We start from the raw sequence: 27,731 nt of genomic DNA, 5'->3' as shown, positions 1-27,731 counted from the left end.
CCCGTCGGAGGCACGCCAACGCCGGAGCGCAGTGGAGGTCGACGGGGAAGGGGGAGGAGACACAGAGCCGAGCCAGCCGCGGCGCCCCGCCGCCACCTTCCTGGGAGCCGGCGCGGCTTCACCGACCGCTCCTCCGGTGGCGGCGAGGGGGTGGGGCGGGGTGGGGAGGGGGCCTTGGCGATGCAGCTAGGGTTCCCCCGCCGTCGCCAAGGAAGGCGACACGGGGGTCGCGGCCGTCTACAAGGAGAACGGGTCTTTTTTCTTTCTTCTTTGATTGGTATCCGGGAGACTTTTTGTAATTTTGTTGTTTGATTAATAAAGTACTGATATTTCAAAAAGAAAGGGCATATACACTAATCACACAGCTGGTAAGTGCAAATCACGCAATTTGACATGCCAAAAATATACTAATCGCATCCTGTAAGCATGAGCTGTCATCCTGCCTGTCCCGTAACCCAGTTGGAGATTCTGACAGGCAAGGGGGGATATGCAAATACCGCACCCATCTTCGTCCCCTTGCAGGTAGGTCCCCACGTGCCGTTTCCCCCTCCCCGTCTACCTCCTTCCCTCCCTCGAGGCGGCCTCCACCTCCTCGTCCTCCCCGGATCTACCTCTCCTCCTCCCCCCCTCCTCCTCCCGCACAGCCACCCACCGCCGGGGGGAGGCGACCGAGGGAGGCCAGCGGAACATCACGTGGAGAATCGAGGGGGAGCACGCCGAGGGAGCAGAGCAAAATGTTCAAGTTCCTCAAGGACGTGGTCGCGGGATCCGGATCGGGCCTCAAGGACTTCCCCTACACCATCGGCGAGCCCCACGCCTCCGCCTGGGGCTCCTGGACGCACCACCGTGGCGCCTCCAAGGTACTTCACGCTCGCGCCCTCCCCGCCTCCCGCCTCCCGACCAGGGGTGGGCCGATTGGATCCCCGTAGGGCACCCATGCTTCTCGATGTCGTGCTGAACTGGCGATCCGGGAGCTGGAGCTAATCGCGCGCGCCTTTCAACGGGGGTTCTAGCTTGGTCTCTCGGCGCTCTGAGGCCTCGTGCGCGCTGGACCTGCCGTGTATGAGCATGTGCCCTGTAGCAGTCTCAAGGCAGGGTGCAGTTTTGAAGCTCGTGTTAGACTGATGCCAGCTTTGGCAACGCTGTAGGAAGTGAAATGGACGAGTTCAGTGCCCGTAGGGAGTAGAATTCGTGGATCCAGTGCTTAGTTGATAATCTCGGTTAGTGGATGGTTGAACTTGAAATGCATTGCATAATTTGTGGAGGTCCTCCATTATGATCCATTGTATTGAAGTGTGAAATGTTTGTGCGTAATGCTACCACTAACCACCCATGTTATTTTCACCGTAATTCTGTTTCCAACATGACCGTTCCCTTGTCTTCTCCAGGATGATGGATCGCCTGTGTCTATTTTCTCACTGTCAGGGAGCAACCCTCAGGACAGGCACATGGTTGCTGGCCGTAATGGTGTTAAGAGATTACGGACAGTAAGTTTCTCATTTTGATCTGTAAGATTATTGATAACTAGGAGTGCTATTACTGCGACTTATTAGAGCAAAGTGAGTGGTGGCAAACAATTAGTCTTAAAAACATTATGACCAACACAAAAGTTGGGAAACCAACTGTAGACATCATATATTTAATAATGGTGCTATATCTCAGCTTTGGAAACATGATTTTCTAATATACTTTGAGGGAAACAACTTTAGACATCATATATTTAACAATGGTGCTATATCTCAGTATTGCAAACATGACTTTCTAATATACTTCAGTCAATGTTTATCATTTTTGTATTGGCACCTGCTAAGTGCTAAGTCAGTTGAGTGTTGTTCGTAATGCAGGTGCGCCATCCAAATATATTATCCTTTCTTCACAGTACAGAAGCAGAAGTTCCCGATGGACCTGCTATAAAGCACACAATATATATAGTCACAGAGCCTGTTACACCACTTTCTGAAAAAATCAAAGAGCTGAACCTGGGAGGTACACAGAGGTACAATGCGCCTCTCTTGTCTTCTCGTGTTTAACAAAACTTGGCATGCATGTGCATACATTGTCTACCCTAAGGGTAGTTAAAGCTGCGTGATATGATTTGTGCTAACTAGATTATATTTGATCCACACTAACTGAACAGTGATTCCATAGCGCTGAGGATCTGTAATAACATTTCTGTGTGAACTATCTAATAACCAGGTTGGGATCTGCTGGTAGGCAAACCAGTGGTGTTGTGTCTGAGAAGTCTAGAGATAAAGAGTTCTTATCATCATATATGCGTTCACCATGGTGCTACCTGGTAACCAGTGCTCGTCTCGGACTGTTCACACACCCAGTAGTTATCACACGACCTAACCAACTTCATGCGGCCTAATCGGCAATTGCACTGATAGGGGCATCATTGCATATGAATGGGTATACTTCATAGTAGACAGCAGTTTATAGAGCATGGTACTACACAAATTTTAGTCAGAGTCATTGCTATGTTGGCTTACTGTGCCGTTGCTACCCATTTCTTGAGATCAAAATTTTGCAGTTGGCTGGCTATCTTCTTTTGTCCCCAATATTTTATTCCATTTTTATTTTCATATTTGTTCAGTAAACTTTATTCTCATCAGTAAGTTGTTCCAGAGATGAGTATTTTGCTTGGGGTCTTCATCAGATATCAAAAGCTGTGAGCTTTCTCAACAATGATTGCAAGCTCGTAAGTTCCTGCCTTCATATGGAACCCTATATTCTATTTCTTTTCCACGCAAGCTGTTTATATAAAAATCCTTTATTTGTTGCTATCTGATATCCGCTTGTAGATTTGATTACTGCTAATGGTTGCTGGATTGCTGCTTGCTCATTATATCGTTCTATTTTGTTCCAGACACTGAAGCAAATTTTGTATGTATATTATGCCAATTGATTTGTGGCATCATGCTTGAAGCCCAAGCCATTTTCAGAACTTCTTTGTTTATTGGGTTATATGGCTTTCGACATAGAGCTTTTTCTAGTTATTACATGGCTGCCGCTTGAGCATACAGACTTTTTTCACCGGAACAAATTATTTCCTGTGAGATCCTTATTTTTTTTAATCTTTTTCGTAGTTAAAAAAGGTGTGCCTAGGCTCTAGGCAATAGCAAAGAAAAGCGCAAGGCCGTGGTAAATCGCACAATTAATGCCTAGCTCTTCCAAAAAGAACTTTCATCATTTTTAAAAGATTAATGTGGGACATACAACTTTGGCATTGGATCATGCGTTCAACCTAACACAAAAGTCTGTTGCAAGCCTTACATTCCAAACCCTAGACGCAGATGAGGCCAAGTATTATTCCGCTGTCAAATGGCTTATACTGTGTTACTTCATTGATCATTTGGTTTCTGCTTTATGTTACTCCTTTACTAGGCACTGCCTTTTGAGGTTCTCACGGATCATAAAATACCATGTTTCTCTTGCTTTACTGCAATTTATATTTATGTCCGTGAACTGTGTCAAGCCAACCTTGTTAGTTGACATTACTTGTTGACAGATACTTAGGATCTATATAATGCACATGTAGTAGATATTCTTGTTGAACGTGCAGCTATGTCTCGGTGACGGTAAAATCATGTTGGAGGATGTTTCTTGGGGTACCTGATATTGCGATAATTCATAACTTTATTGTTGAAAATAACAAGTAGTGTCAGTATTTCAGTCTTAAATGAGCTGATTGCTGTCCCTTTATCATTTTTTTTAATGGAGTCCCTTTATCAATTTCAGGTTCATGGAAATGTGTGTTTGGCTAGTGTAGTTGTTACCCAAACTCTGGACTGGAAGCTTCATGCTTTTGATGTTCTCTCAGAATTCGATGCCAATAACGAAATGGCTGGTAGCCCCATGTTGGTAATGCCTCTCAATCGACACCTTTATTTATGCTAGACAGATGTAGCACTGCATACAGTTCTCTTTCAGCCATGTTTTGGTGACTGTTTAAACCAGCTGTTATGTCAAGCTCGGAAATTCAAATATATATATTATTTTCAGTGATTACATTATATAGATGTTTCAATCTATGTCAAGATCTTCTCATTTTATGTTCATCTGCAGCAATTTGAATGGTTAGTTGGAGCACAGTACAAGCCACTGGAGCTGACAAAGTCAGATTGGGCTTCAATTAGAAAATCACCTCCGTGGGCAATTGATTCATGGGGATTGGGTGAGCTGACCTAACTCACTGCATTCTAATAGGGTTCCCTTTCCTTAATTGCATTCTTATGTGACGATTCTGTTTACTCTTCCTGTTTAAGAATGGGGAAAAACTTCTTTTTCGAACGGTTCTTACCACTACCAGTTGCGCACTCGCTCTTCTTTACTTAACCTATTGAGGTTGTTTAGTTATTTCGTAATGGGCATGTTCTCTGTGCGTGAATGCATGTAAGTCTTTCATGGTGTTTACCCATTTTGAATTCTAGACCAAGTCAACGGTGAGATTGACTAATGAAAAACTCTTCAAGTCTAAACTAAGAAAATCAGATGATATTAACTCTTCTGTGTGGTGATACTTCTGTTTGGTGCACCATCCCTCTTGTTTCTTTAATGTTGCTCCTTATGCGCAATGAAATAATGAGAACATATGGCACAAGATATCTTTCACTAAAAGGACAACATATGTCACTCATTGCAGGGTGTTTAATTCATGAGCTCTTTTCTGTTGGAAAGTTGAGCAAGACAGAGGACCTTCGCAACATTGCTTCAATCCCGAAGGTTAGCTTGCATGACTCTGCTGGGGTTTGGTTTGTTCTTGAGCTATCTTGTGAACACATCACATTCTCCATTGTCTGTACCGTAGAACATCAGTTTGACATGGTTCCTCTGACTTTTAATGTTATCGGTTTTGTTTTTGTTTTGTTGCAGTCTTTGCTTCCAGATTACCAGAAGCTCTTAAGTTCTACACCTTCTCGTAGAATGAATCCTTCAAAACTTATTGACAACAGCGGCAAGTTCAATAATTTTTCCTTGTCATTCAAGCACTACTGTTTTCATTTTCTCCGTATTTCTTTTATTAACGCCCATCTTATTCAGCCTTTGTTCTTAATGCTGTAACTAATGGTTTGGCTTTTAATTTCAGAGTTTTTCCAGAACAAGTTGGTAGAGACCATCCAGTTCATGGAAGTTCTTAATTTAAAGGACAGTGTTGAGAAAGATAGCTTTTTCCGGAAACTCCCAAATATAGCTGAACAACTTCCCCGTGAGATAGTTCTGAAAAAGGTACCGTGAAACTCCCAGTTAGAACCCATGTGGCCTGAGTTTGGATTTTATTAATTTTCTGTGCAACTAACTGGAGTTCCTTGTTTATGTTTATATCTTGTCTACTTTGTGAATAGTTGCTCCCTGTATTGGCATCTGCTCTTGAATTTGGTTCTGCTGCTGCTCCAGCCTTGACTGTGCTGTTAAAGATGGGCTCCTGGCTTCCAGCTGATCAGTTTAGTACTAAGGTTTGTCATTATTTATTTTGCTTTTGCTCAATATATATCTCGGTTCTTGACCATCCAGTAAAGATGGTTTGTGGGCTTGTCACTCATGTTGAGAATACTGGCCCTTTTCAGGTTTTGCCAACTATTGTGAAGCTTTTTGCCTCGAATGACCGAGCTATCCGAGTTAGTCTTTTGCAGCACATAGATCAGTTTGGAGAGTCATTGGCATCACAAACAGTTGATGAACAAGTATGCGGTCTATTTTTATATGGTCATATGTTTGTTTCTGAGTGTTCACATTTGACAGGATAATTCTGGATTTGCAGGTTTTTCCTCATGTTGCCACTGGGTTCTCTGATACTTCTTCTTTGCTCCGTGAACTGACACTGAAGTCGATGCTTGTATTGGCACCAAAAGTGAGTTGCACGCACTTCCACGTTGGGCCTAAGTTTTATTTGACTAGGTCTACCATTTTAGTCTTGGTTCATTTGATGAGTTTGGAACTATAGTCATTCTTGCTTCGGAATTTTGTTTTTCGTGTTCCCTTTAGTCATAATTATGGTTTTAAAGAACAATCCAGGGACTTCAGTTTGTTTCATGGTCCTCCTCTATTACATGGAAGTTTTTTTTGTCTTTTGTGCTAATTGGCTGATCTGTTACTGTAGTTATCTCAGCGTACAATCTCAGGATCTCTCTTGAAGTATCTCTCTAAGCTTCAGGTGATGTTTCATTCTAGTTAAAATTGGTTTCAACTTTCAACCGAATGATGCGTTGTTGGATATGAGAAGGGTTGTACAGTCGAGTAAAAGCATTGTTGTTTGTCTTCAGGTGGATGAAGAACCTGCAATCCGGACAAACACTACAATTCTTCTTGGGAACATTTCAACTTACATGAATGATGGGGTTTGTTCCAAAGATGCTCTACCTTTTTCGTTGCTGTTATTGCTAGTTTCCCTTTGAAGTGTTGCTTAGATATGCTGCACTGGTGATGCTGCGGAATTCTAGATGTGCCAATTGGCATATCTGGGGACATCTTGACCACAATTGTTTTTAACTTTTTAAGTCCTGATCCCAGATATTCTCCATGAATAAGCTTCTATTTTTTGTTGAAAACTAGCTGGTTGCTGGCGGCAAACACATACAATAATGAATGAATACCGGAAGAAAATAGTACTAGTTTGCTGGAAATACCAGAAAATTAGTTGGGTGCACGATTTGTCACAAAATGGGAAGATAACAATTTCTAGGGGCAAGCTTAAAATCTTTTCTTGTTTGATTGTGCAGTGCAAGTGCAACTTCTGTTTTTTCTTCTGTGGCCTGGATACGGACTTCATTTGATTGTTTTACAGTTCCACCTTATTTATAATCTTTGTTAATGCGGCTCTGTTATTTTTACAGACTAGGAAACGAGTATTGATCAATGCATTCACAGTCCGTGCATTACGTGATACCTTCCCGCCTGCTCGAGCAGCTGGTACATTAACCTGAGCAGATGTGTTGTTGTACTATTGATAGAGCATTCTTCCACTGATTGTTATGACAAAGTATGAATCATTATTTTAACTTGCCAGGAATCATGGCACTGAGTGTCACTAGTTCGTACTACGAAATGACAGAGATTGCAACCCGTATACTGCCTAACATTGTTGTCCTTACATTTGACCCAGACAGGTAAGTTAGAACCTTTAGCTCTAGCTGTCTCTAGTTTTTCATTGCTGAAGTAGAATACTGTGCTGGCCTAATCACTACTGCCTCCAGTTGTTACATATGCTGTTTTTAGACATGTTTGCAAAATACCATGTTGTGGTTTATTAGTGGTGTTTATCATGAGACTGTCCCTAATCACTCCCTTTAGCTGGAATTGCACTCTTACAGACTAGCAATTTGTGGTTAATTAGTACTCCCTCCGTTCCTAAATATAAGTCTTTTAAGCGATTTCATTAGATGTCTACATACGGAGCAAAATGATTGAATGTATACTCTAAAATATGTCTATATACATTCGTATGTAGTCCACTAGTGAAATCTCTACAAAGACTTATATTTAGGAACGGAGGGAGTAGTTTTTGTTACAATACTGTCCGTCTGTCCCTATTTAACTCCCTTTTGTTTGAACTGCGCTCACAATAAAGTGATGGTTTTCCCCTTTTAGGACTGCGTTTAGGGACTTTAAGCCAGTTTTATGGATTACACTCTTTAATATAACATCAAAATTAAAAAGCGATATAGGCATTTATTTCATCCATCGACTGAGGAAAACAGCAGTGTTACACTCCCAAATTCTATCTGAGGGGAGTTGTGTCCTATTTTATTTACTCTCTCAGAGCAGCCTTTCTTGTTTGAACCCATAAAAGGTGAACCCAGACCACCATAGCCATGTGTATCAATATGTTAGTATTCACACATTTAATAGCAAGCCTTGGTTATTAACTTTCTATCCTACCGTGACATGAGTGAATCTTGTGATCTCACAATTAAAAGACATCATTTGAGCACTCGATGCACCATCAGTTTAAAGAACTCCTGGCATATTCCACTTTTGACAGAAGTTGATATATATCTGAATACAAAGTTGTAACAATCAAAGTGGTCAATGCCAAGATGGCAAAATGTGATGTGCATCACGTTAAAGCCTTTTTCATTTGTTCTTACTGTACTTTTTTGACTTAGTCTTCAGCTAATCCATTCTTATTTTATTTATAGTGATGTGAGGACCAAGGCTTTCCAGGCTACTGACCAATTCTTGCAAATAGCAAAACAACATCATGAAAAGGTAGCATATCTGGTTTATCTGCCTACTATAATCGACTGTTTTATTACACTAGCTGTGGATTGTGGCACAATATGCTGTCTGTTAAGTTAGTGTTGAAACATGTCCTTTTGTTTTCTTTATTCCAAATTTCCATACCAGGTTCTCGCAAACCTATATCTTATTTGTTATATGGATCACTGCTCTGTGTTCTTTCTTTCCCCGCTGCACTTAACTGTCACAGGCGATGATATCTTTGTTTCAAATTAACTATCCATGTTGGAAATCTAAAATGCAACTAATACTCCCTCTGTCTCTGAAACAAAGGCGTATATTTCTTTTTTGAGTCAAACGGTGCATACTTTGACCATGTTTGTAGGAAAAAAACATCAACAACCGTAATATTAAATAGATATAATATGAAAATACATTTTATTGTGTATCTAGTGATTCTAAATTGGTATCGTAGTTCTTGGTAGTTTTTCTACAAACACGGGCAAACTCTATCGTTTGACTTCGGACAAAACTTATAAGCCTTATTTTCAGAGACGAAGGGAGTATTATCATTAACTCTTTCTTACATTTATTATTTCCTTGATCTGCCCGGATGTTGGCTGGTGAAGGTACCAGACCTAGTAAAATAGAGGGAGTAGTAATGATACTTTAATACTGTTGAGTTATTGCATCCTAGCCTAATTGTTCCAAAAATACATTCATGTACCCCCTCCGTTCAGGAATACTTGTCATAGGAATGGATCTATCCGGATGTATTTTAGTTCTAGATATATCCATTTTTATACATTTGTGCGACAAATAATTCCGGACGGAGGGAGTATATATCATTGCTGTGATAAGGTTCTCCGCTCTGATGTTGCTTATACACCATATGTACCTCTACCCTTTTTTTATCAATGTTGCTCTTATATTGTGATTTTTTTTTGCTTTGTTGTGTTTCATAGCTTAACACAGGAGACAACAGGGCAGCCGAAGGTACTGGTGTTCAGTTAAAGCCTGGAAATGCTAGTTTACTTGGGTAAGTTCTCATATGTTCCAATCATCATATGCAAGATCGCTCATGTCTTTCAAGTTCCTACACGTACTGCAAACTAGAGTTTTCCTAACTAACCTCATTTTAAAACAGTATCTATACTTGAATGCTTAGAATTGTGTCTAGTATGTGTATAGAACTTAAAACAATCTTAGACTACAAAATTTCTTATCTATTTGAAAACTAAAATTTTGGAAATATTATTATCAAAGTGAACTTTCATAAACAAAGGAAACATGCAAAAGAAAAACTGATTGTGGGAACCATGCTGTAAGCTATCTCTATCTCAGCTCCCCAAAAGGAAAAGAATGCTTTAAAAAATTGGGTTGTCTTGGGTGTTAGTCAAATCAGTTCTGCTACTCCCTCAGATCCATATTACTTGTTGCTCAAACGGATGTATCTAGCACTGAAATATGTCTAGATACATCCATTTGAACGACAAGTAATATTGATTGGAGGCAGTATTTTAAATGATGTCAAGACATACTGAACTGCCATTTAGCAGAATGGCGTGCACATTGTTGCCGTGGCCTAAGAAAAGTTATCATCTGTTTTCGCCTGAAAATTATAATGTCCTTGTTAGTTGGGTTTATTTCCTTTTAGATATATATATATTCCTTGTAGTACTAAAGTTCCACAAGAGAAGGGCTTGAGTTAGATTAGATTGCTAGAGAAAGAGTCTGCATTATGTTGGATTACTGGAGTTATAGTTTGAGTTTGAGAAAGCGTATAAAAGGTGAATAGAGAGCAAGCTTGCTGATTTTTCCATACCATTTTACCAACAGGAGGGAAAAAAGAGGTCCTATCTTATTTATGTTAGGCCAACAGTGTATATGCACTTGTGATATGAGATTAGATATATTAGTGATGCATATTGTTGTCCACTTTTGTTGTGGTCATAACTACCATGTACACTATGAAATGGCGCTTGATTCCTGGCTGCAGCACACCATTTTTTTGTAGTTATTTGCCCCTTTACTTGTGTTGATGCTTAAGTGGTTGGTGAATAAGTTATTTAGTACTCCCTTTGTTCACTATTATAAGATGTTTTCGATATTTCAATACGGACTACATACAGACTGAAATGAGTGAACAAACACACTAAAATGCGTCTATATACATCCGATTCAGAAAAAAATCTACTCCCTCTGATCCGAATTAAATGACGCAGCCTCTATACAATGTCCATTTTACATTGTATAGAGGCTGCGTCAATTAATTCGGAACGGAGGGAGTAGAACATCTTATACTCCCTCCGTTCCTAAATATAAGTCTTTCTAGAGATTCCACTATTAAACTACATACAGACGTATATAGACATATTTTAAAGTGTGGATTCACTCATTTTGCTCCGTATGTAGTCCTCTATTGGAATGTCTAAAAAGACTTATATTTAGGAACGGAGGGAGTACATATCAACTCATGTAGGAGATGCTGCTGAATATGTCTGATGCTAGCATGCTTGCTAGGAAACACCCACTTCTTAAGGCAACCGTGTCAATTTTGCACTGCATTGTGCTGTGGGATCTAATAACGTCCGTTAACCTTTGAAAACTAGGACACTGATAATTTTTTTGCTTGAAACTAACTAGTTAGTGTATACAAGAGCAGAAACTTATCTACTTCCCTTTTTACTTAGCCAAATGAAACCTGAGTGATGTATGCATCTACAGTTGTACTGGAGCTATCTTTACACCTTTTCAGTTTATCTTTAGAATTTTCTGGTTTTGTATGCAATTGATTTATACTTACTAGAAAGCGTACATATACAGGTGGGCCATGAGTTCTATTACTCAGAAGGGAAAACCGTCCGACCATGGTCCAGTATCTACTGCAAATGCCAGTAACTCTCAAGTTTCAGCACCCCCCAGTACCACCTCAGGTATTATTCATTTTCTAAAATTTTTAAATCCTCGAGTTTTGATCTCAGTTTTCATCGCTTCCATAAACCTGGATGGCTTATAAAGGTGACAAGGTGTGATTTTGTGGAACGAGGATTAACAGAAGTTATAGATGTGTTACATTGCATGTGAATCTTTATGTTGGGTATTATATTGTCGCAGATACTCACTCTGCCCCAGCAGCATATGCACTAGCAGCCGCTTCCAATTCTTTTGATCAAACTGCACCAGCATCAGCAAGCTCATCTATGGATGGATGGGGTGAGCTCGAGAATGGTAACCAGGAAGAGAATGGCAGTGACAACGAAGGATGGGATGATGTAGATCCATTTGAAGAAAAGTCACCGCCATCTCTTCTTTCTAACATACAAGCTGCCCAGAAGCGTCCGGTGGTGCATCCGAAGCAACCAAGTAAGTTTTACCTTTCTGTCGTGGTGCATTTGTATCTCAAGGAAGGACATGTGCATCTCTGGTAAATAAACTTATTGACTCATTTATTTTCTCAATTCAAAAATTTCAACCATAGTTCCAAGTTCATCAAGATCAAATCCGCCAGCGGCACCGAAAGCAGAGGAGGATGCTCTATGGGGCCCTACGGTTGTTCCAGCACCCAAAAGCGCACCGAAGTCTGCAGGCATCAAACCCTCGGTATCGCACAATGATGATGATGATCTCTGGGGTTCAATAGCTGCACCTCAGCCAAAATCATCTGGGAAGGCTTTGAAGCCAGCAGCAGCGAATAATGACGACCTATGGGGTGCCATTGCAGCACCCCCGCCGGCAACCAAAGCTAGGCCTCTGGCGTCATCCGGTAGGGGCCGAGGAGCAAAGCCAGCGCAACCAAAACTAGGTGCTCAAAGAATAGGAAGGACCTCCTCAACCGGCATGTAGAGTGCCATGATACAGTTGTTGTACAAGGATGCAACTTTTTCTCCTTTTCTTTTGTCCTTGACGTGCCTAGGAGATCCTCTTTGTAAACTAGCCCAATCATTTATACGACATGAACATTGCTTGAACTCTGCCCGTTGTATAATATCACAATTGTGTAATATGGTGGTAGCTCAGGAAATTTATGTACATGACAGGTACAGTGCTTGAACTGTGCCATCAATATATGTTTTTTCCTTTATTTTTCTGGGCTTGGATTTGTTTGGACGAACGACAAGGTTTCTACAGACCTTCTGAATGATCGAATAGTTTCAAAATTTTGGTGTTGCATGTTGTATCTGCATGTCAACAGCCTGAGACCAGAATTGTGCAATTTTATGATATGTACTTTTATCAGGAACTACCACCGTGTTGGTTTCTATGATGAACTGGGGATTAACATGCAGCTCTAGCTTCCATGTTGGAAAACAGCCTGAAAAAGCCATCATCAGCCTGTTGCAAGCAACAACAGATCTCAGCTTACAGCATGGCACGAAATTGTTCACCGTATTAAGATATACTTCCTCCGTATCAAAATAAAATAAATGCCGCTGATTTGGTAAACTTTATACTAAATCAGCGACACTAATTTTGAGATGGCGGAAGTACTCACCAACAATTTGTGTGGTCAGGAAATTGCTTACAGTAGGGTTGATAATGGATTAATCGGCCATTTAACTGAATATATGAGTAATTCATTTATGAGTAGATTAACTAGGGTCATATTTATAAATCCTAAGCTACATAGCAACATGCATTGTGCTGAATGTCTAAATATGCAATCCTTGGCTATATAGCAACAAGGAGTGCTAGAGCATCTCCAACATCCTTTGTATATTTGCATTCACTTGCTATTTTATAAATCTTGGGCAAAAAATCTTCTCCAACAGCCTTTGTATAAATGGTCCTCCACCATTTTTTTCACAAGCCAAAGGCCACTTTGTAAAATTTTAGTAAGCCTCCTAAAGCCTCACTCTGTCTCAATGACAGGTGGGTCCGTGTACTAGTGTGTGTGCTGCGCATGCGTTGTGTGTGTGCGTGTGTACGTGTATGTTTTTTTTATACGTGTACGCGTGTGTGTTGCATGTGTACGTGTGTGTGCTGCATGTGTACGTGTTCCTTGCTTGCTTCAGCTAGCTCTTATTGTTCCTCACGAGCCATGCAAAAAAACAAAATAGTGCTGGTCGTACCGACGAGCGCCGACACGGCCTTCATGGCCTTCTGCTTATCCTTGCCGCTGTTCAGCTCCAGCTTCACCACAATTTTCTGCAGCAAGATCAAACAGCTAGCGTGATCATCACATACGGGCCAGAGCTCGAAACGGGGAATACGGACGACGAGCAAAGATCAAAAGGGGCAGATAAAAGCAACCAACACAATTGAGAGTAGTGCTTCTGGTCTTGGCATAGGAGAGGAGTTTTAGGCCAAAAAATGCTTCCTAGTTAATCGGCCCAACCGATAATTCGGCATGACAGCCAATAAATCGGCCTGTCAGACCGATTAACTGGCCCTCCCAGTTAATGAACTCGAATATCACTTTTTTGTATTGGGAGTGGTCAGCAGTTAACTGCAGTAACTAGCCGATATTTGGAACATTGTTTCATTAAGCGCAGCACCCAGTACGAAGCCAGAGCATTCGTGGGGTTGCTGTTGCAACAAAGCATAGATCAAACTGAGCTCAACCAACAACGGACAGTATATCGCAACCTGACGCCACTGCGTTCCTGGCGTGCCTGATCTTGCTATCCTGGCAACCATCAGTGCACTAGAATGGCAAAAATAGTTGATAGCTAGATGAATGCAACGATTCCTATGGCAGCAATACAAAATCGTCTTCAAAATCGACTCACACCAGTGGAATCTAATAAACTCTAAAATTGGCATGCGCGCATGAACATACAGCTCAACATTACCGGTCAATTTTTTTACTTTGCCCTTCCGTCAGCCCTTTCCTGATGCAAAAGATGGCATTCATTCTTTATTTGACTAAACAACCGACCTCAAACATTGCTGGTGTACTGTGAACCACATCTGGTAAAAAATCTGGCATTGTCACACCATTGTCTCAAACAGGCCCGGGTAATTCTTCCGTAGAAGGTCCAAGGGCATGGGTGGAGCATTGCATTTCCACAAGTAATTGCATGAGGGGCAATGCCAATTGATCAGGTGTACAATGTAAGCCTCGAGAAAGTTCGCAGTTTGTTCTATAGGCTGTCCAGCACCAGGATAACCATCCATTAATCGGGTCCGCACCTCAGATTTTGCAAATGGGAGCCTGATATTCAGGGAGTTGAGCAATTCAATCTGAGAGTCCATCATGCCCGCTGTTTATCCAGCCCTCCACTTTTCTCATAGCTGGAGTGGAAGGATAATAGTAGCACAGTCACCAAGCTTGTTCCAGTGCAGTCAGCACTGAAGATCTGGAGTGAAATCTTCCTTCTCCTAACAGTGAGCACCAAATTCTTCACCAGTAGTCTTTGCAGGAGCATGCTCCACCTTCGAAGCGATGGAAGCGGCTCGCGTCCCTGACAAGAAATGCCCGGTTGGCAATTGCAGAGACCGCCTTTAGGAAAGAGTGGCAGTCCCCGCATACCCTTAGGTTCTTGATCACCACAATCTCACTGTCATCAGTGTTCAGCAAACTGAAGGCCACAGCAAGCTTCTCACTGTGAAAGCCGATCAACGGCGCAGCCATCTTCCTGGAGTACCGCTCGTCCACTCTGCCTTGCCCATTTTCCACAGTGCCATCTGTTTTCTCCTTCACCATTTGTTCAAGCTTAATCACGAGATCGTAAATCCTCTTTGCCTGCGGATGTGAGTGGTCGTCAGCCGTAAACAGATGAACCCTCCCCTTGTGTTCGACATAGCTGCACCCAGGCTCCTTCTTGAGCCCGCGCTCCTTCATCATCGCCCGCACCCTCACTACACCATCCGGTTGTCCCGTGTCTGTGTATATGTTCGCCATGAGTACGTAGTAGCCCACATTGCTCGGTTCGAGCTTGATGACATGCTCAAAAGCCTCCTCCCCTACCTCCACATTCTTATGTATCTTGCACGCCCCAAGAAGGGCACCCCACACGGCACCGTCGGCTGGCATGGGCATTGAGGAAATGAGTTCTTGCGCCTCCTTGAGACGGCCGGCCCGCCCAAGGAGGTCCACCATGCAGGTGTAGTGCTCCAGTGTAGGTCGCAACTGGTATGTACTCTCCATTGCTGAGAAGTACCTGCGGCCCTCGTCGTACATTCCAGCATGGCTGCACGCCGACAAGAGGCCGACCATTGCGACATTATCCGGCCGGATGCCTTCTGAAACCATCGCCTGGAAGAGATTTACAGCAATATCTCCATGCCCGTGCATGCCGTACCCAGTGATGAGCGCCGTCCAGGACACAATGCTCCTCCTGGGCATTTCATTGAACAGCCGCTGTGCCTGGGGCAAACTGCCGCAGCGTGCATGGAAGTTGATGAGAGAGTTGCAAAGCTGCACGTTGGAGCGGAAGCCTGGGAGTCTCTCCTGCATGTACCGTTCAACACGCAGGCCTACACCGCGCGCTCCAAGGTGGGCACATGAGGAGAGCACGCCCACGAGCGTCACGGCGTCCGGCTCCACGCCGCCGCCATCGTGGCCACGCATGCGGCTGTAGAGATCAAGGGCGTCCACCGCGAGGCCGTTCTGCGCGTGGGCCGAGAGCACGGCGTTCCACGAGATGATGTCACGCGAGGTCAATGGCATCTCGTCAAACACCTGCCGGGCGAGGCCAGCGCCGCGACGCGAATAAGCTGATATGAGGCAGTTGGCCACGTTTGTCTCAGCGGCCAGCCCTGCTTTCCCCGCGAGGGCATGGAGCTGCGGCACGACACTCTGAGGAGCGGCGGGGAGCAGCGTCATGAGGGTGACGGCGTCGAAGGGGGCGCTGGCTGCCCGCATGCGGCGGAAGATGGCGAAGCAGGCGGCCGGGAGCGCGTGCAGCGCGCATCCGGAGATGAGGGAGTTGAAGGCGGTGCGGAGCGTGGTGGGAGGCGTGGACGCAAGGGGCATTTCGTCGAGGAGTTGGTGGGCGCGCGGGAGCAGGCCGAGGCGGGAGTAGGAGGAGAGCAGCGAGGAGAGGAGGTAGGCGTCGGAGGAAGGGAGCAGGCCGCGCTTGCAGCCGAGCGCCTGTATCTGGGCGACGCCGGAGGCCAGGGATAGCGCCGCGCACGAGATGACCGCGGCTGGCAGCGCAAGGGCGTGCGGCGGCGGCGAGGGGTCGCCGTCGCGGAGCAGGGCCAGGACCTCCCGGTGCCGGCCGAGGCGCGCCAAGGTGCGCACCTGGGCGCTCCATGGCTCCGTGCCATTAGCGTTGCCTGCTAAGGCGGCGGCGGTGGAAGGCTCGGTGGTCATCGTGGTGGTCTGGTGCTGACTGAAATCTCTTGGGTCTTCTCGCTGGCATGTTAAGCTGTTGGAGGCCACGAAATGAATCCGAGCCGTTCAAAGTCAGCTTTCGTAAATGGATCGGCTCGTGCATCCAACACTGACCGGATCTATTTTTTGCCGATGAAAAAAAAACATTAAACATAATTAAACATTAAAAACCGGTCACGAAGGCCGGTGATAGTCCATGCATCCTGTCCGCATTACATTAAATAAATAAAAAACTAAAACTGCATCCATGCGGCCCTATGCATCGTCGTTGGGGCCGGTGAGGTCGACCAGCGTTGGCGCAAGACCGACCCAGAGGAACGCCGAGTTCCAGAGCGCAGCTGCCTGCGCATCCGTCGTCTGCCCCGCCGGCGCGGGCTGTGATGGTGGCGGTGGCAGCGCAACAGCGCGAGCACGCTCCTCCTCCGCCTCTCGTCGCTCCTCCTTCTCCAGCTCCATGAGCCACAGGCCTTCGACGCGCTCCGCCTGCAGATACACCGACCTCAAGTGCTCGAGATAGACCTGCTCCTGCTCCGGTGTCGCGCCCAGCTAGATGGGCGGCGCGCTGACGAACTCCTGGACGACGCCGGTCCACTAGTAGACCTGCCGTGGCAGCGCGGGCTCGGGCTCGGGCTCCGGCGGAGGTGGCACGATGCAGTCGCCGACGGCCGACAACGCCATGGCCTCCGCGAGCTGCCGCTGGTACGCCTCCTTCTCTTCGGCGGCGCGTCGAGCTTTTTCCTCGCTGTCGTGAAGGACACCAGCGAGCGCCGCATGGTAGGCGGCCTCAGCCTCCTGGTCCTCGTCGCTGACGACAGGCGACGCCGACGGAGGACCTCTTGGCTGCACTTGGCGCACGCCACGGCGGTGCTGCTACTCGTGCTCTACCGCGAACCACACCTCCCAGTTAGGGGAGTCGGTCGCGTATGTGGGGTCTCGCCGCTGCTCCATTGACAGAAGGCACCGCCGCTTCGTCACCTCCTCCAGATGCACCCGCGTCGACCGCGGCACGGCCGACACCGGAATCCTCTCCGGATCCAGGTGCCAGCCGTGCGGCAGCGTGACGTCGGGATAAGGGAGTGCGACGCGGTGCTCCCAATGCCACCGCGCTTGGTGCACCGGGACGCTCACACGCTGGCGAGGCCGGGAAGAAGACGACTGGGAGGTGGCGCGGGGGAAGAGCGGGGCCTTGCCCTTGTTTGGGAAGCCGCCGACCATGGTGGCTAGGGTTTCGGTCGCCGAGGAGGTGCCGAGGTGGGGACGGGGGCGGGTTCTGGAAGCGGGTGGCGGAACCCACCGCACGCTCGAAATAAAAAAGGCCAGGCGCGATGGCCGACGCATGGGCCCGAGGATGACGACCGTCATAAATTAGGTTGACCGTGCTGGTTGGGGCGGACATCGAGGGGCGCGCGGCCGCTTCTCGTCCGTGCCGACGCATTTCCTTCCCAAATTTGGGCCGGAAATGGGTCGACGCGGACGCAAAGCGGACGCGGTTTGGCAATGAGTCGGCGCGTTGGGTCATCTTTTTTGTCTGCGCCGACCCAAACGGATGGCGGCGGATGAAATGGTCGCCCCGTTGAAGTTGCTCTAAGTGGTCAAGACTATCCATAGTGGAAGTAATATAGGTAGTAATATAAATATAACTTAAGCAAAATATATGATGTGACAACTAATAAATGAGAAGAGAAAGAGATTGAGTAACTTAGCAAGTTAAGTTACTCATAGTAGAAGTAACATAGTCGATAACAAGGTAAGATGAGTCTATAAGCTAATAAATAAAAAATTCAATATTACTATCATATATTACTATACACTGTGGAGGTGGTAACTTAAACTACTAACATATATATGTTATTACTCTATGTTACTTCTTATTATGAATAGTCTAATTGATGAGTATTCTCAGTGTCAATTACCTAACTTATTGCAGCCATAACAAGCATGCTCCTTTCACACCAATTAATTGATGCATGCATACATGTGCAACCACCCGCAGATATTAACTTCCTGATTGTGTTTGTTAACTACTCCCTCCGTTCACTTTTATAAGTCGTTTCAGACAACTGAAATTGAACTGTTTTGCACGCTGTCTGAAATCCTTATAAAAGTGAACAGAGGAAGTAGCTAATTTACACGGACCTTCTGACCTGGCAAAAAAAATTCGTAGCTATACTTGCTATTAATTTGCAGGGCTTATTTACAGGCTCGTTTCGTTGTCATCTTCGGACGACAGCTCATTTGGACGGAAATAATATGATAATATTCACACAATTAACATGTAGTGACTCCATCGTCCCCACACGTCGTCACTTAGTCGGTTGCATCTTCGTCACTCGGCCGTTCCGCGCGTCGTCCCTCAATTGTACGCGTCGTCATCACTTGGCCGGCGTGCGGTCGCTCAGTCGGACGCATCGTCAGCATTCGACCGCCTCGCGCGCCGTCGCTCAGTCGGACACATCGTCAGCACTCGGCCGCCCCACGCGTCGTCGTTCAGTCAGACGCGTCGTCAGCACTCGGTAGCCCCGCGCGTCGTCCCTCAGTCGAACGCGTCGTCATTAATCGGCCACCACACGCGCCATCGCTGAGTCGGACGCGTCGGCATCAATCGTCTGCTCTGCGCGTTGTCGCTCAGTCTGACGTGTCGGCATCAATCACCTGTCCCCCGTGCCGTCGCTCAGTCGGACGCGTCGTTATCACTCGGCCGCCCTGCACGCCATCACTTAGTTGGCCGCCCCGCGCATCGTCCCTCGGTTGGACCCGTCGTCATCACTCGGTCGCTCTACGCGTCGTCCCTCAGTTGTATGCGTCATCATCACTCGACCACCCTACGTGCTGTTGCTCAGTCGGATGTGTCGACATCAATCGACCGCCCCGCGTGCCGTCCCCTAGTTGAACGCATCATCATCACTCGACAGCTCATGCACAGTTAGACACAGGTTACACGATCACTCGGTGCTTCTGGTGCGCCATCTTCGTCGTTAATCAGACCCAGTCGCCACGATGGTCTCGACGAATGGCAATCGACATTGTTCACCTCTTCATCGTCTCCGACCTCGTCCGCCTCGCAATCGACCGCACCTTTGCGCACTGTCACCGGCTCGGCCGCCTCGCATGCCGTCACTCCGTCGAGCGCTTCTTCATCGCATGGTCGTCCTGCGTGTCGCCACTCAGCTGGACGCGTCTTCATCACATGACTGTCCCGCGCGTCGCCACTCTGCTGGACGCGCCTACATCACTTGGCCGCCTAGCGCGTCGTCACTCGGTTGGACGCGTCTCCATCACTCGGCCGCCTCGCGCGTCGTCACTCTGCCGAGCGCGTCTTCATCACATGGTCGTCCCTCGTGTCGTCACTCTGCTGGACGCGTCTTCATCACTCAAATGCCTCGCTCATCGCCACTTCTCCGAGCGCGTCTTCATGAGATGTTCGTCCCGCGCGTCGCCACTGAGCTGCACGCGTCTTCATCACTCACATGCCTCGTGCATCGCCACTCCGTCGAGCGTGTCTTCATCACATGGCCGCCCCACGCGTGGCCACTCAGCTGGACGCGTCTTCATCACATGGTCGTCCCTCGCGTCGCCACTCTGCTGGACGCGCCTACATCACTTGATCGCCCAATGCGTCGCCACTCAGCTGGACACGTCTTCATCACTTGGCCGCCTCGCGCCCGTCACTCCTCCGAGCGCGTCTTCATCACATGACCGCCCCGCACGTCGCCATTCTGCTGGACGCGCCTGCGTCACTTAGCCGCCCAGCACGTCACCACTCGGTTGGACGCGTCTCCATCACTCGGCCGCCTCATGCGCCGTCACTCCACCAAGCGCGTCTTCATCACATGGCCGCCCAGCGCATCTCCACAGGGCTGGACGCGTCTCCATCACTCGGCCGCCTGACATGCCATCATTCTGCTGAGAGCGCCTACATCACTTGGCCACCCAACACGTCGCCACTCGGTTGGACACGTCTACATCACATAGCCGCCCGCACGTCGCCAATCTGCTTGACGCGCCTACATCACTTGGCCGCTCAACGCGTCGCCACTCAGTTGGACGCGTCTTCATCACCCGGCCGCCTCGCATGTCGTCACTCTGCTGGACGCGCCTACATCAGTTGGCCGCTCAACGCGTTGCCACTCGGTTGGATGCGTCTCCATCATTCGGTCGCCTCGCGCGCCGTCACTCCGCTGAGCGCGTCTTCATCACATGGCCACCCACCGCATCGTCATTCGGTTGGACGCGTCTCCATTACGTGGTCGCCTCGCATGCTGTCACTCTGCTCAGCGCACCTACATCACTTGGCCGCCCAACACGTCGTCACTCGGCTGGACGCGTGTACATCACGTGGCCGCCCTGCACGTCACGACTCTGCTGAGCGTGCCTACATCACTTGGCAACCCAACACGTCATCACTTCACTGTACGCATCTACATCACCTGGCCGCCCCACACGTCGCCACTCTGCTGGACGCGCCTACATCACTTGGTCGCACAACGCGTCGCCGCTAGGTTGGACACGTCTCCATCTCTCGACCGCCTCACATGCCGTCACTCTACTGGACTCGCATACACCACTTGGGCGCCGAGCGCGTCGCCACTCGGTTGGACGCGTTTCCATCACTCGGCCGCCTTGCGCGTCGTCATTTTGCCGAGTGCATGGTCATCACATGGCCGCCTAGTGCGTCGCCACTCAGTTGGACACACCTCTATCACTCGACCACCTTGCATGCCGTCACTCTACTGAGCGCCTACATCACTTGGCCGCCCAGCACGTCGCCACTTGGCTTGACGCGTCTACATCACCTGGCCGCCCCGCACGTCGCCATTCTACTGGATGCGCCTACATCACTTGGCCGCCCAGCGCGTCGCTACTCGGTTGGACGCGTCTCCATGACTCGGCCGCCTCGCATGTCATCACTCTTCTGAGCGCGCCTATATCACTTGGCCGCCCAACACGTCGCCACTCAGCTATACGCGTCTACATCACCTGGCCGCCCCGCACATCGCCACTCAGCTGGACATGCCTACATCACTTGGCCGCCCAACGCGTCGCCACTCGGTTGGACGCGTGTCCATCGCTCGGCCGCCTTGCACGTTGTCACTCCGCCGAGTGTGCCTCCATCACTCGACCTCCTCGCACGTTGTCACTCCGTCGAGTGTGCCTCCATCACTCGGCCTCCTCGCACGCCATCACTCTGCCGACTGCATCTTCATCACATAGCCGCCCTCCGCGTCGCCACTCAGCTGGACGAGTCTTCATCACTCAGATGCCTCGTGCATCGCCACTCCGTGCGACACGTCTTCATCACATGGACGCCCCATGGCCGCCCCATGCATCGCCACTCCGATGGACGCGCCTACATCACTTGGCCGCCCAACACCTCGCCACTCGGTTGGACGTGTCTCCATCACTCGGCCGTCTCGCGCGCCTTCACTCCACCGAGCGCGTCTTCATCACATGGTCGCCCCGCGCGTTGCCACTTAGCTAGACGTGTCTTCATCACTCTGATGTCTCGCTCATCGCCACTCCATGCGACACGTCTTCATCACTTAGCCGGCATGTGTGCCATAGCTCAGCTGAACACATCTACACCACAACCCCCAGTGGGTGTCCGGCTTAGCTGCGAACCTAACTTCACCTAAGTTAAAAAACACTCTGAGTACGGACATGCTCCACACTCGGGGACTTAGCTGCGAAACTGACTTGCCTAAGTTAAAAACTACCCCGAGTACGTACATGCTCCACACTCAGGGACATAGTTGCGAACCTGACTTCGCATAAGTTAAAAACTACTCCGAGTACGGACATGCTCCACACTCGGGAACTTAGATGTGACTTCTTATCGCCTAAGTTAAAAACAACCCCGAGTGCGTACATCCTCGACATTCGAGGGCTTAGCTGCGAACCTGACTTCGCCTAAGTTAAAAACTACTCCGAGTACAGACATGCTCCACACTCGGGAACTTAGCCGCGACTCCGTATCGCCTAAGTTAAAAACTACTCCGAGTACGGACATCCTCCAAACTCGGGGGCTTAGATGCGAACCTGACTTCACCTAAGTTAAAAACTACTCCGAGTACAGACATGCTCCACTGTCGTAAACTTAGCTGCGACTCCGTATCGCCTAAGTTAAAAACAACTCCGAGTGTGGACATGCTCCACACTCGGGAACTTAGCCGCAACTCTATATCGCCTAAGTTAAAAACAACTCTGAGTGCGTACATCCTCCACACTCGGGGGCTTAACTACGAACCTGACTTCTTCTATGTTAAAAACAACTTCGAGTGCGGACATCCTCCACACTCAGGGCCTTAGCTGCGAACCTGACTTCGCCTAAGTTAAAAACTAATCCGAGTACGGACTTGCTCCACACTTGAGAACTTAGATGCGACTCTGTATCGCCTAAGTTAAAAACAACTCTGAGTGCGGACATGCTCCACACTCGGGAACTTAGCTGTGACTCCGTATCGCCTAAGTTAAAAACAACTCCAAATACGGACATCCTCCACACTCGATGGCTTAGCTACAAACCTGACTTCGATTAAGTTAAAAACTACTCTGAGTATGGACATGCTCCACATTCGGGAACCTAGCTGCGACTCCGTATCGCCTAAGTTAAAAACAACTACGAGTGCGGACATGCTCCACACTCGGGAACTTAGCTGCGACTTCGTATCTCCTAAGTGAAAAACAACTCCGAGTGCGGACATCCTACACACCTGGGGGCTTAGCTGCGAATCTGACTTCGCCTAAGTTAAAAAACTACTTCGAGTACGGACATGCTCCACACTCGAGAACTTAGCTGCGACTCCGTATAGCCTAAGTTAAAAACAACTCCGAGTGCGAACATCCTCCACACTCGGGGACTTAGCGCGAACCTGACTTCGCCTAAGTTAAAAACTACTCCGAGTACGGACATGCTCCACACCCGGGAGCTTAGATGTGAACCTGACTTCGGCTAATTGAAAAACTACTCTGAGTACAGACATCATCCATACTCGGGGGCTTAGCTATGACCCCGTATCGCCTAAGTTAGAAAATACACCCGGGGACTCGTCCTTGATCCAGAAATCATATAAGGCAGACTCAACAAGCGTTCAACATGACGAGCACTAGAAGACTTAAACCCTGTGCCAGACTCATCTAGTCCGACAAAGGCCCAGGGACTACACCTAGTGGGTGCACTCAACGTGCCCCCACTACAAGAGAAATACAAAAAAAATAAACATTCTGCTTGGTTAGATCCAGTAACAACATTCAAGTTTAACAGACTCTAAAGACTCCAACCGACTACCAGCAATCACTCAGAGTCTCAGGGGCTACTGTTGGGGATACACATAATGGGTAGGCCCATGAAGGGTCGAAATAGCATAATAGCATGGGGTCCACACATGAGGTGGGCCTAGACAAATACATACATACTATCCACTCGGACAAGTACAATCTATCCATTCGGACAAGTACAGTCTATCCACTCGGACGACAGTCAACCACTCGGCCGTACGACTCACTCGGATATGCAAGGATCAAAAGTGAGCAAGGCAGTCGGAGCATCATCCTCATAGTGCAGGTTTTGTAGTGGGCTGACATCATGGCATTAATGCCCCACATTGTAACATAAGAGGTGAGGGGGTGGCGCACTCTATATAAGCCACCCCCACCACATAGCTCAGGGTTGGCTCATTCTTCCCCATTGGCTTCCGCGCCATTAGTCTCAGGACTTAGCTCAGGCATGGAGATCCGTTCTCCCTTCTCTTCCTCAAATACACCATGTAACTCCGTGTTCATGACAGATAAGCAAAGCCTCTCCGGAGCACGAGATGTAGGGTTGTTATCTCCACCTCGAGAGACCCGAACTCGCTAAAATCATTGTGTCACCCTTTTACATCTCGATAGACCATGCTCCTTTATCCCACCCCTTTCTATTGTCGGAATCGTTATCACGACATCGACCTTATTCCAACACGACATCACCACTACCTCACAGATGCCACCAAGAAACCAAAGCCAAAGGAAAATGAGAATTTATGTATATGATTTTTTTAGAAGGATGGATCTCCACTCCTCTAACCATCGATGAATGGTTGGGCGAAAGAGAGGGCTGAGACGGTGGCATGAAGGAGACCTTGATGACATCTAGGGTTGAGGAAAGAGCGTGTCAAAAGAAGAAGAAAAATACTTTGTAGGCTTCTTTAAAGAAAGATGTTTGCAGCGATCATCTTAGACATGCAGAGGGAAGAAGAAACCATGAGAGGGGGGGATGGAGGCGTGGGGGGCAAAATGGACAAATTTAACCTTTTTGCTAAATGAATTCACAGACTGAACCTAGTTTAAATTTTTTTTACCGAACTGACCCTTTTATGTGACGTCCGACGCGTAGGCGCCACATTACACTGTGTGACGCCTAAACAGTCGGCGCCATACAAAAGGGCCACGCTGGCGCTGCAGGGTCCGCCCGGGTCGTGTGAGGCCTGAGCCTCGGGCGTTGCACACGCTGCTTGTGCCCGCAAAAATGGTTCGAGATCTACCCGCAGGACCAGCTTCGGCTGCTTCTGCGAACCCGTTTCCTCCCCCCCTTCCCTTCCACCACGCCAGCGGCAGTGCCAGTGCCAGTGCCAGTGCCGGTGGATCCTCGCTCCGCCTCCGCTGCAGAGGTGGTATTCTCCTGCTCTTTCTTCTCCCTTGCTGACGATTTCGTGCGTTTGGTGGCTGAGCAAATTCCTTCTTCTGATGATGATGAATCTCTCCGTCTCTCTTTGATCTAGTACTACATGCAACAGCAATGCATCTTCTACTCACCTTCCTCTTCTTCCGAGGTAAAAAAAAGGAAGGAATGTGGCTGTTCTTGGCCATGCCCCCCCCCCAAAACAAGAGCTGGTGTCCCTTGATTCTTCTTCTCTTCCTGCCCAATTTCCTTTTTACATTGTTGCGTGGATGATTCTCACCCCATTCCTTCGGTGATTTGTTTTTCTTGCTCGAAATCCCAAGACGAAGCAAATTTATCCCCAAGGAAAATCATTGCCCGATTATTTATTTATTTATTATTTTTCCTGCGAGGGAGCTCGTCGCCCCTTCTTGGTCTCGTGCGTCGCCTCGTTCCCCTGATTTCCGCCATGATTTGGTGTGCGAAGGCTCACCCACCCCACCGAATCCCCATTTACCACCATTTTTTTAACTGATTTCTTGCATTGACTTGTTTGCAGGTGACAGTGGGATATAATGTGCGGCCCGGCGGTAGAATTCTGCGCGACCTTGTATTCCTGAGTTCTCTCATCTCGGTTGGGTTCACTGGTTCCTTCTGCGCAACCTTGAATTCGCCACCAGCCGCTTCTCAAAGGAGAATGTGCTTGGAGAGGGTGGTTACGGAGTTGTGTAACGGCGCCGGTGTTGGCACCACGCCGCCCTTGATGCTCCTGGAGCACTGCTCCGACGAGCGCGGCCTCTGCCTCATCCACCTCCTGCTCAACTGCGCCGCCGCCGCGGCCTCCGGCCGGCTCGACGCCGCGCTCGAGCACATCGCACTTCCGCGGGCTGCATAATGCATAAGTGCATGTGTGGCGCCTAAGCGCTCGGCGTCACACGGTAGCATGTGCAACGCCCGAGGCTTAGGGGCCACACGGCCGGGGGTGGGCCCTGCAGCGCCAGCGTGGTCTTTTTGTGTGGCGCCGACTGCATAGGCGTCACATAGTGTAGTGTGGCGCCTACGCGTCGGGCGCCATATAAAAGGGTCAGCTCGGTGAATTTTTTTAAAACTAGGTTCAGTCTGTGAATTCATTCAGCAAAGAGGTTAAATTTGTTCATTTTGCGGGGAGATGTCTTTAAAGATTTTTTCTTCATTTCTTTTTTACTCAGAACTAGCTAAACGCCCGTGCGTTGCCACGGATCAATACAAAGACATATAGATCAAATAGTTGTTATAATTACAAATGTGCGTCAAATATGACAAGACATGGTTTCAATTCCTGGACATTAAGGACAGTAAAACTGAACCTAAACTGAGCTTTTCCAACGTTTTGCATTTTCAACCGTCCGTTTTCGCGATCTGGATGTTCTTGGCCGTCAGATCTCGTGTAAAAAGCAACCTGTTCTGAACTATGTGAAATTTGGCCCAGCTGTCCTGTGGGCTGCTGCTCCGAAGATCGAAATGGAGGTCTGTGGTGCATTGGTCCGCCAACCCATTCCAACGCGAAAGGGGGTCCACTGCTGGGCTTGCGAGGCACCAACGACGTCCAATCTATCCAGTCCTGAGTTTCTCAAAAAAAAAAAAATCTATCCAGTCCCGACCGACTTCCATCTCCTTCTTGAAAAAAGCGATCTCGATCTCGATCTCCTTCGCTCGTCGGAGGCGACACCAACGGCAGCACTGCTGCTCAAGGACCCCGCAGCCGAGCCCCCTTCACTCGCTCCTTGTGCCTTCGCCTCAATGTGCGCCCCGACAAGCAGTAGCTCCCACCACCGCCTTCCCCGCTGTATGCACCCGGACGGTGTCCTCAAAACATCTGCGGGCGCCCACCGTCTCGCCGGCCACCAATACTGCCAGCACCCTGACTAGGTGTCCTCTTTGGAACGGGCGGTCGACAAGGATGCAGGTGATGTACGGGCCACGCTCGAGAACTTCCAGGTTAAGCTGGTTGCAGTCGTCCCTCTGGTAGACCATCTTGTCATTGTAGTGCCGCTCTTTGTGATAAGGCATGAGCAGGACATCCGCACGGACCTCGTCCGGACAGCGGCGGATGGTCTTCAGGAATCCTGTGGCTGGAGCATAGGTGCGCATGTCTCTCCCTGCGATACAGTCATATGAATACTGTCCTTACTGGTTTATTTCATGAGAGGGTAAAATACATTTGTACGTACGTTATTTACAAGAGTATCACTCCTGTCTCCCAAGTGCGCCCTTACCCATGATGGTGATGACCACTGTGACGACCTTCCTCTCTATTCACGACGATGGTAGGAGATGGATTCACATGCCCCCCTTTGCACCTCTCCACCGCCACACTCCATTTTACTTCCTAAGGTTGTGTGTAATTTCACATTGATTTGTCGGGAGCATGCCCACATGTAGCAAGGTATGGCCCTGCAAAATCAATGTAGCATTCGTTCTGGACATTACTGTTCAAAACACTTACTGATGATTTATTTTCCCCTCGCTTGCAATACAAATTACCTATTGATTTTATTTTCAGGAGCAAGTTGCACAAGAAATTTCTTGGAATCAAGATACTCATCTTGAATTTAATAGTAAGGGGTTGAGCCTTGGACATACCAGAACAAGAAC

At 47.9% G+C, this 27,731-nt stretch overlaps 3 protein-coding genes across 3 annotated transcripts; 2 read left to right on the top strand and 1 right to left on the bottom strand.

The window, feature by feature from the left end:
• Nucleotides 1–523: 523 nt before the first annotated feature.
• On the top strand, nt 524–12,262 carry LOC123444716 (N-terminal kinase-like protein). The gene is made up of 21 exons (XM_045121533.1): nt 524–860; nt 1,389–1,487; nt 1,845–1,996; nt 2,629–2,701; nt 3,742–3,864; nt 4,069–4,177; nt 4,646–4,725; nt 4,876–4,957; nt 5,090–5,229; nt 5,346–5,456; nt 5,568–5,684; nt 5,762–5,851; nt 6,101–6,154; nt 6,264–6,338; nt 6,834–6,909; nt 7,007–7,106; nt 8,139–8,208; nt 9,144–9,217; nt 11,005–11,114; nt 11,296–11,544; nt 11,660–12,262. Exons 1-21 carry the CDS (start codon nt 735–737, stop codon nt 12,022–12,024), a joined length of 2,475 nt encoding a protein of 824 aa, XP_044977468.1. The 5' UTR covers nt 524–734; the 3' UTR covers nt 12,025–12,262.
• A 1,471-nt stretch (nt 12,263–13,733) lies between these two features.
• On the bottom strand, nt 13,734–16,456 carry LOC123444717 (putative pentatricopeptide repeat-containing protein At3g11460, mitochondrial). The gene has a single exon (XM_045121534.1). It carries the CDS (start codon nt 16,439–16,441, stop codon nt 14,525–14,527), a length of 1,917 nt encoding a protein of 638 aa, XP_044977469.1. The 5' UTR covers nt 16,442–16,456; the 3' UTR covers nt 13,734–14,524.
• A 4,203-nt stretch (nt 16,457–20,659) lies between these two features.
• LOC123441973 lies at nt 20,660–25,992 on the top strand. The gene is made up of 3 exons (XM_045118128.1): nt 20,660–20,872; nt 24,988–25,107; nt 25,657–25,992. The coding sequence occupies exons 1-3, from the start codon at nt 20,660–20,662 to the stop codon at nt 25,990–25,992; spliced, it is 669 nt and encodes a 222-aa protein (XP_044974063.1).
• The last annotated feature ends 1,739 nt before the right edge of the window (nt 25,993–27,731 follow it).

The sequence above is a fragment of the Hordeum vulgare genome, chromosome 3H (genome assembly GCF_904849725.1).
Source record: "Hordeum vulgare subsp. vulgare chromosome 3H, MorexV3_pseudomolecules_assembly, whole genome shotgun sequence".
NCBI classification, from domain to species: domain Eukaryota; kingdom Viridiplantae; phylum Streptophyta; class Magnoliopsida; order Poales; family Poaceae; genus Hordeum; species Hordeum vulgare.
This window is presented reverse-complemented; position numbering and strand designations above follow the sequence as displayed.